General features: G+C 45.9%; 1 protein-coding gene across 1 annotated transcript in view; it reads right to left on the bottom strand.

The window, feature by feature from the left end:
- Window positions 1-6: 6 nt before the first annotated feature.
- Window positions 7-9528, bottom strand: part of Hnrnpul2 (heterogeneous nuclear ribonucleoprotein U like 2) — an 11837-nt gene continuing 2315 nt past the window's right edge. Inside the window, exons 4-16 of the mRNA XM_033756572.1 lie at window positions 7583-7740; window positions 7292-7368; window positions 6971-7110; window positions 6443-6533; window positions 6235-6347; window positions 5759-6022; window positions 5350-5472; window positions 4649-4777; window positions 3602-3770; window positions 1617-1817; window positions 583-656; window positions 252-359; window positions 7-160 (exon numbers count right to left, since the gene is read on the bottom strand). Of these exons, the coding sequence (XP_033612463.1) occupies window positions 80-160; window positions 252-359; window positions 583-656; window positions 1617-1817; window positions 3602-3770; window positions 4649-4777; window positions 5350-5472; window positions 5759-6022; window positions 6235-6347; window positions 6443-6533; window positions 6971-7110; window positions 7292-7368; window positions 7583-7740 (1728 nt within the window). The 3' untranslated portion in view covers window positions 7-79. The remainder of the gene's footprint in view (window positions 161-251; window positions 360-582; window positions 657-1616; window positions 1818-3601; window positions 3771-4648; window positions 4778-5349; window positions 5473-5758; window positions 6023-6234; window positions 6348-6442; window positions 6534-6970; window positions 7111-7291; window positions 7369-7582; window positions 7741-9528) is intronic.

The raw sequence follows: 9528 nt of genomic DNA, 5'->3' as shown, positions 1-9528 counted from the left end.
TTCCTTGGTTGTGTTTTGGGGGGTGCCTCGCACCCCCAGAGATCCAGCTTCGTGGCTGACAGGTGACCACACAGGGGCTTCACCGATACCCTTGGTAACCGTAGTAGTTCCTGTAGTACCGGTCTCTGTCCTGTGGGTGGTGGTAGTAGTAATTCTGCCACTGGAAGAGAAGGGACCCATTAGGGCAGCAGGATGGCACCACAGGGCCCCACCTGCGCCCACTGCCCTCACCCTCTGCCCATAGCACTCACGTCCCGATTGTACTGTCTGTAATAGTCTCTATATCTGTTGTACTCGTAGTCTCGCCCATAGAACCGGTCGTAGTCTCCTCGGTAGCGGTCGTAGAAGTTACGGTAACCCTGGGAAAGAAGAATGGTTACGGGCTTTTGGCAGCATGACCCACTGTGTCCCCTTGAACAAGACAACTCTTGGTTTGACAGTGTAGACAGGATGAATTTTGTCAGATCAACACAATGGACGGGCAAAGCCCTAAGCCCTGAAAGACAGCCCAAACCCCTCTGCTCCCCATGCTGCAGCAATGGTGGCCACAGGCAGAGGGAGGGGCAGGGGGGCTGCACTCACCCCTCTGTTTCCAGACTGCCCCCAGTACTGCTGCCCGTAGGCCCGGTTGTCGTAGCCTCGGCGCTGCCCGCCCACTGGAAGAGAAATGGAGAGAGCTCAGATAGCTGCCACAGGGTCCTGGCTCCACACGGAGTAGAAATGGAAAAGCTGGAGCCGCAGGCAGTTCTGGGGAACAGGAGCCTGCCCGGCTAGGACATACCATACTAATTAGAGCCCAGCGCCAGGGTCTCTGAAAAGTTGGGGGGGTGAGGCAGAGTGAGAGACATGAGAAAACAAGTCACCCAGCTTTGGATGCCCCTAGTTCCTACAAGACATTTACTGATGGCAAAATAAGAAACACAAGTAACTACCATTCAGAGTGTCACAGACTGTCAGACCTGGGAGAGATCAAATGCCACGATGCCACCCCCACCATTTTCTACGAGAAAAACCATCTGCACTGTGTGTTCTTGGAGGAGGGGAACTGTCAGCATCCCCAGCACCCAGCATGCCTCAGGCCCTCAGCACACTTGCATGTACACCGTATGCACAAGCACAACTCATCCTGGATTAGCTGACAGAACAGACCTGCAGGGGAGAACAATTCTACTAACAGGCTAGAGCTTGCTATTAATTCAGCCCCCAAATTAATTTACTGAATAATGTTTTCACTTTCTGGACTAAACAGCCAGGTTGATCCAAGAGGCAAAGCAGCAAGAAAACATAAGATGAGAACAGGATGTTGCCGCACAAGCCATTGCACTACACTAGCAGTGATGTGTGGGACACCCATGTGTTAGCATGACAGCTAGACCCATAAGAAGGCACAGCACGCTTTTCAAGAAACAAGTATTTTGTGCGATAGGAATTACCCTTTTTATGGAAGAATTATAGGAAAGCCAAGAGATGGTGAGGAAAGGACACAGGAGGAAATCTGCTCCATTAAGGCACTTCCTTATAGCAAGTCACTTGGCTTCCTGGGCCTTCTCAGGGGGGCTCCCAAAACTGGCCCAAAATGCTGACTTTGGCTGGGACTGCTTGCTCTCTGAACTCACCGTAGCCTTGGCCCCGGCTTCGGTTCTGCCGGTTGCGCTTGTTCCGGTTGTTCCGGCGGTTTGTGCGCTTCTCAGACGGGGGCAGCAACTTCCTGGCCTCCTCCTTGTACTTGGTAACAATGGGCTGAGCTTCCTCCTTCTCCAGCTCCCCGTATGTCACCTCATCCATATAGTCGCACTTTTCGGGCAGAGAGAAATTGGCTATAAGAGTAAGAGAGAAGGCTTGTGGGCCTGAAAAGTGCATAGATCGGTAAGAACTCATTATGCAAATTCTATTACAGAAAAGATAAGAATTTCTAAGCTTCATCTATTAAGACACAAAAATGTGGTGGTTCACACCCACTCACATCTAATTATCAAAACTTATCTGCTCTACCCTAAATTTCTCCTAAATTTTAACTCCCCACAGGCAAAGCACTATCTGTCAACTGTTAATTCACAAGGTCTCAAGTGATCCATAATAAATTAGCAGCAAACAGGGCTAAGGTTTCTTATCAGGACAGAAGCAGGTAACAGAGGCCAAAAGCAACCACATGTTTTGGTGTGAGATAAGGTGCTAAGAAGTGACATTTTATTTTATTTTATTTTATTTATTTTATTTATTTGTTTGTTGGTTGGTTGGTTGGTACCAGGGATCGAACTCAGGTCCTTGCACTTGTGAGACAGGCAGCAGAACCACTAAGCTAAATCCCCAGCAAGAAGTGACATTTTAGAAAGAGGCTGGCCTTACAGTATCTGCTGCCTGTGAACTTGGGGAACAGAGTGTGCTTGCCCAGCAAATCTCACTACAATGGGGTTCCCATGATTCTTCAATGAATCCAGTTAGTCTTGTTTTGTATAAAACTGATATTAATTCCTCTGAGCACCTGAGTATCAGTCATAGAACTGTATAGCTCATTTTGCATAAATGTCAATGATATGACTTAAAAGTTTCCACAGGCAGAGAAAAGCCAGGGCAGGTGGGAGCCACCAACTAAGGGGAAAATCAGGGAAAATTAGCTAACAGAACGGGAAGTGAGAGCAACCGAAACAGCTAATGCTGTCTTATGGGAACCTTGCTCTGGGGCTTCTGTAATGCATAAATCATTTAATGCAATACCACAAAAACAAGCAAGGAAAAACTAAAAAGAAGCCTACTACACTATCATAAATCAATATTCACCAGTGAAATTCTCACTCCAAATGCCGTGTTTTGATTTGAACCATGCTATTTCCCCAGCACAAAAAAATAATGCACTTGCTGCTACTTCCCTGTGGGGACAATGCTGGGCAAACAGCAGACACACCACACCTATTTGCGAAGCAAGTGATTTACTTAAGGAAGCTTCTTGGGAGTTTAATCTTTACTTTCTTCAGTGCCAGGGACTGAACCCAAGGCCTCACGCATACTAAGCAAGTACTCTACCACTGAGCTACATCCCAGCCCATTGCTCACTTTAATTATCCTGTGATCTATCACTACTTCCCTTTTTGTGACTCATCCAGGGTGAGCCACAGGGTCAGGGCTCATAGTGGGCATGATGGCACATGCCTGTCATCATAGCACTCAGGAGTCTGAAGCAGAAAGATTACAAATTCAAAGCCACCCTGAACTACATAGTGAGATCCCATCTCAAAAAATAAACAAAAAGGGCCGGGAATTTGGCTCAGTGGTTCTGCCGCCTGCCTCACAAGCACAAGGACCCAAGTACGATCCCTGGTACCAAACAAAACAAAAAAAACAAACAAAAAGGGTCAGGGATGTAGTTCAGTGTCACAGCACCTGCCTGGCAACCTCAAGGTCTTGAGTTCGATCCCCAGTACCAAAAACAACAAAATTAATAAAAAAGGGAGGAGCCACTACTTTGTTATTCACTCTGCTCATTCACTCATCCACTGCACTCACACCCACTAAGGTGCTCTTCTCTGGCCCCTCCTGGACAAAAGGCCTGCTAATAAGTATGACTCATGATGGGCAGAGTCCTAACCGTGTAACGTTAGCCCACCTTTCATCTCTAGCATTATGGACTCAGGCACATCGTCTCCCTCAACCTCCTTCCTCAACTCCAGCCTCTTCTTCCAATCTTCCTCATTAGGGACAATCACCACCACCTTCCGGGAGAAAGTCTTGAACAATAATAGCTTCCGCCGTTGGCCAGAGTTGTACACGTTACACTAGGAACAGGAGGAACAGATGTTCAGGAATAAAAACCACCATTTAACTTCTACCAAAACTTTGTATCTTTTATAACTGGAGCATCAGATTAGGGGGTCAATATGTAAGGCTGTCTTTCTAAAAAACTTTACATGACAAGTATTACTTATTTTACATACCTGAAAAACTGAGGTTCAATGAAGCAAAAGGACTTATCCAAGACCACAAATCTTCTAAGTGGGGCCAGGAATTCTAAGAGCACTGGCTCTTTTCAACATTTCTATTATCTGGGTCTACATACTCCAGTAAAAACACAGTAAAGGTACCTCTGTAATGTTTAAAGCAACCGTAACTAAAGTTGGACATGGTGGAACACACCTGTAATCCCAGCACTTAGGAGGCTAAAACAGAGGATCACCATGAGTTCAAAATCAGCCTGTACTGCAGTTTGAGTTCCAGCCTGAAGTACACAGTAAGATCCTGCCTCAAGGCCACCCCCTTAAAAAAGACCCCATCTGCCGGGTGTGGTGGCACACGCCTGTAATCCCAGCACTTGGGAGGCTGAGGCAGGAGAGTCACTGTGAGTTCAAGACCAGCCTGGGCTACACAGTGAGTTCCAGGTCAGTTTCAACTACATAGTGAAACCCTGTCTCAAAAAAACAAACAAACAAACAAACAAAAAAACCCCAAAAAAACCCACCATAACTAGCCATGCATGTTACAGTGAGTTCAAGAATGGCCTGAACTACACAGCCAGACCCTGTCTCCTGCTCCTTAAAATTGTCTTTCTTCCTATATGCACCCCAATTTGACTCTAAGCAATTTTATTAAATGGATGCAAAATATTCATATTTGTATCTTCTGAAAGAAAAGCTGGGTTTGATTGTTTGAACAATACCTGATCAAGAATAAAGTTCCTCTTTGTCCGAGACGCAATCTGGACCAGCTTACTAAGGCACTGGGAAGCTTGCTGAACTAAAAGGTCACGGCTTTTGGGGTCCATCTCTGGCTCTTCAAGCCCCTTCATCTGCAAGTTTGAGAGAAGGGTGAAGGAACACAAGGAATTAGGTATTAACTTCAAACCCAAGAGACACTGTTGCCACTTTAAATGCCACATGTCACCTCTATTCATTTTTGTGGCATGGTGTTGTGGTACTATTTCTTTTGGTATCAGGGATTGAACTCAGGTCCTTGAACTTGTGCGGCAGGTGGTGCCACCAATGAACTAAATCCCCGGCCCTGTGCCACTATTTCTCCCCCCGCCAATTGAATTTATTGGTCCATTTTAGGTATACAGTACAGTTACATTCCTCATTGAGCTCTTGTACCTTTACATGACAGGTCCTGGTGTGACACTATTTCTTACAGTATCGTTTCTAGCCAACCTAGATACATCCCAGTTTTTATCTGTTTTCAAAAATTTTACAATATATCATAGAAAAAAGAAAATCCACTCGCAACACATAGAAAGCAGCTCCCTTTTCTATGTGTGGGACCCTTGTTCTCAGATGCTTGAGACTAACTCTCCACGGAGGACAGCTGAGGTGTTGTCTGGTCCCCCCAAGCATGCAGTCCTCCAGGCAGTCTCCCTGTACTTACTCTCATCTGACTGAGTACAGTCTCAGCTCCCAGGACGTTGTATCTTTTCTCAGGGTTTTCTTTTGCATATTTTAGTGCCCACTGGGTCTTTCCAGATCCAGGTAGCCCCACCATCAAAATCACCTGCAAGTAAACAGAATCAGGAATACAATGAATATTAGTGAGGGTCAATTTATAAAATCCCATTTAAGCCAGGTGTGGGGGCATATGCCTACTGGGGAGGCTTAGGCAGGAGGATTAAAAGTTTGAGGGACACCTAGGTAACACAGTGAGACCCCATCTCAAAAATATAATCCCCCAAAACACAAACAGCTGAGGAACACCCCCTCCCAGTTTGTTAATGCTCTGAGAAGACACTGGGCAACTTACCCACCCACCATCCCAAAGCAGGAACCCCAAGCTGGTGTACCTCACACTCCTCTATGGTCTTAGGCGGGACTGCAGTGCGCACAAGCTCCTCAACAGGCACAGTATGGATGAACACAAACTCTTCGGGGGGTGGGAAGAAGGGCTCCTCCTTCTGACCAAAGTTTAATTCTACAACACAATTTTTGCAGAGGACATGGGGTAGGAGGGCGCGATCCACCAGGGAGTCCTTGTTGATCCGGAATGCCACACCTAGATCTTCTCCATTCTTGGAGAAGGAAAGTTCTATTTCTTCAGTCTCAAAATTCTATAGGGACAAAGGACAAGAGCACTTAGGGGCTGACAGGGTTTGAAGGTTGATTAAACCTTAGTTTAATCTTTTCTGAAACTCAAGACTGCTGTGCCACACAATGAAGCAAGTCATGAACCAGGTGCAAAGCCAGCAGAGGGTGGGCGAAAAGTGCAGCTCCCAGGGTCCTTATCCTACCCTCTATGACCTACTGGTTCAGAGACACTTACAGCAAAGCAGCCAATGACATCATTCTCTCCAAAAGTCTGGCCAAACTCCTCAAACTGGCTGTTCTCTGCCTTGAGTCCTCGTCCATCAAAGCCATAAGAGAATTCATCCTCACCTAGAAGAGCCAATACTCAGTTACTGGCCCAAAGTTCCACTAGACTAAGCAGCATGGTAGCAAATACAGGCGAGGAAGTTACAAAATAACTTTACCCAGCTGAGGACCAGAAAAATCAACAGACCACCCAACTCGGAGGACAGAAACCTCTGTGCAGCCTTCTTTCATTGGGAGATTCTGGGTCACCTGGCCAAGTCAGAAAAACAACTTAGGTAGTCTGACCACTCAGGAACAGGGAGTTAGAAAGACAAGATTTTTTACATAAACTGAAATGACAGCAACCACACTGAAACATCAGAACAGCAACTGCCATTCAACCAAAGCTGGGTGTCAACCTATTGGTCGTTACAACTAAGGTTATTAATAGAACACAATAAGGGGCTAAGGATGTATCTCAGTTGTGCCACGTCTGCCTTGCAAGTGCAAGGTCCTGAGTTTGATCCCTGGGGGGAGAGGGAGGGAGAGGGAGGGGAGGAGTGGGATAAATTTTATTTTTAAAAATAATAAAAAAAATAAAATAGGGTGACTTTTCCTACACTAGTAAAACACTAATGGATAGAACTCCAATACACAGATACTTTAAAGGTCAAAGTAACAAATAAATGGCTGTGATGAGCTACTACCTTGGCCTCAAAGCAGACCTTTCCCTTTGTTACTCCGTAAGTGCTCCTCGACCCAGACCAGAGGGTGGGGAACTTCTCTGAGAAGAGTGGCTGCCCTCCATAGCGGTCTTTGCTCACTTGGAAGTGAAGATCCGAGGTATCTAAGAAAGACGGGGCTGGTTTACTGCAAGGCCCAGCACTTGACGGCCATTCACACAGCACAAGTGCACCGGATGTCAAAAATGGGGGCAGTCTTTGGGGAGGTGCAGGCCAGTAAGTTCTGGTCCCAAAACTGCTTTTAGGAGAGCAGTTAAACCCCGAGTATTTTTGCCTTATACATACACGTGTCCAGGTTCACAAGAGTCTGATCCTCCTCCTCCTCCTTTGCCTCCTCTTCAGGAGGTGGTGGAGACTTGGAGCTATATATAGAGGACAGAAAAGCAAATCCATATAGCACAGCTCTCTTCAAGTCTGCAGGACTTAAACTAGCAGTGAGTATCGATCTCTGGCAGACAGCTTCTTTCACCAAACCAGAGTCCATCTAAAATCTGCTTCCACTTCTAACCCCCCAGACCTGATCAGTAGGTGGGGTGCCAGTCAGGCCACCGCTCCACAGGGAGGACCAGGGCCTACCGGCTGTGGTGAGCCTCCTCTCGGAACTCGTAGTACGCACGGCCATGTTCATCTTTCTCATCCCGCTGTCGCTTTACCCCTCGCCGCTCACCATCTGAGCCTGCTGGCTTTGATTTCTCGCTGTCTTGGTCATCTCCTACCAAAGGAAGGGGAGAAAATCAGCACTTTTTATACTGGAATGTGGAATAAGCTCAGAACCAACAGAAACCAAATGGGCACTTGAGTATGTCCGATCATAACAGGTGATTCAACTGCACCCATAGCACATATTACTCCAAAGATTACTTTCTTGTCTTTGGCTAAAATTTTATAGGGGGGTACATTAGGGGCTTACAGTCCAGCAGTTGGTAAAAACTGGACAATTTTATATTCTAAATTTATCCACTTAATCAGGTCAAGCTTGCAGATTCTCCCATTAATGATATAAATGGTCTATAAAAAAGCCTTCCCAGGTTAATTTAACCCACCAGATTTGGATTTAAGGTAGGTACTTAAATGCTCACTTCGGCAGCACATATACTAAGGTAAGCACTTAATATATATTTTTTTTCATTTGTTTTGTTTTTTTGGTACTGGGGATTGAACTTGGGACCTTGCACTTGGGAGGCAGGCAGTGGAACCACTGAGCTAAATCCCCAGCCCTTAATAAATATTTTCTAATGTTTTTCCACACAGTTATAACATAGACACCTCAAATTTCTCTTTAAGAGTTTGACGTTTCTACACTCTAACTTTACTTATATAGCAAATGAACTAAAGTGCATGACACATAGCTGTATTTTTATCAGGGATTTACTTAAAGTTGCAGAAGCAAATAATTAAGTCAGAAGAAATCCATAAATAAAATTGCATTTTTACTTCAGATAAGGTATTATATATTTTGTGACTTTTTTTTTTTTTTGCTGGAACCACCGAGCTCCATCTCCAGCCCATTTTTTATTTTGAGACTAGGTCTCATTAAGTTGCCCAGGCTGGATTGAACTTGCAATCCTCCTGCCTCAGCCTTCCAATGAGACGGAATTTACAGATGTGCACCACCATATCTGGCATGTAATATTTTTTACAAAAGGAAAAAAGCTAGAGTTTTCCCTTAAGCTTTAGTATTTTGCAATACTAGAATTTCTTAATAACAGTATCTTTAAAACAATCCTTTATCCTTCAATGCTTTTATTTGGTATTTGGGATACACAGTCAAAGCTTATGTAATGAAATTTTTGTTCTAGGGCATCAGACGAAAAATCTAAAAGTTGCACGTGACTGCTATAAAACAGGTTCCAATTACACCATGATAGTTGGGAGCAGCCTAAAACACATGTTAAAGAAAGAACTTAGAGAACCTACTCTGCAATAAGATTTGGTTGCAACTCTTAAGTTCCCTCCCTCATCTGATGGTTACAGTGCCGGATAAGCTCTAGCCAGCCAATGACCAAAACAAAGGAAAAAAGGTCACCGACGCTCCCCACAGCCTCTTCTAAAAGGTCCTCCGAGGACCCTAACAGAACCTGGACCGTTTCAACTCAGGAAGCAGAGAACCTGACAGATAAAAGGCAGGCCAGCCCAAGTGCGCAACCAATCTACAGTGCCCGCGCATCGCTTTAGTGGGAAGATCCACACTTAATCACAGACACGGGCCACGTAGTTAAGGTGTTCCACTTGCCCAGGGGACGGCTTTCCCTTCCCGGGTTAACGATTAAACCCAGCGCTCCGCGGGGCAGGGCGAAGAGGGCTCCGCTCACTGCTCAATGACTTTACGATGGAAGCCCGAGGCCTGAGCCTGCCACCCGGGGTCCATGTCACTGACAGTCCCCCTGCACATTCTGGGTTGGGAAAGCCATGGGACGCGGACGAGGCAGCTCCACAGGTGGCTCACGGAGGGCGGGATCGCCTTCCCGCGATAACCGAGCAGGGGACACGGTCGGGATCGGGGCAGGGGACAAGGATCCGAT

This window comes from Fukomys damarensis, unplaced genomic scaffold, assembly GCF_012274545.1.
Source record: "Fukomys damarensis isolate Sample0158 unplaced genomic scaffold, DMR_v1.0_HiC HiC_scaffold_27, whole genome shotgun sequence".
Classification (NCBI taxonomy): Eukaryota; Metazoa; Chordata; class Mammalia; order Rodentia; family Bathyergidae; genus Fukomys; species Fukomys damarensis.
Note: the sequence above shows the minus strand (reverse complement) of the source record. Positions and strands in the feature narration are given on the sequence as shown.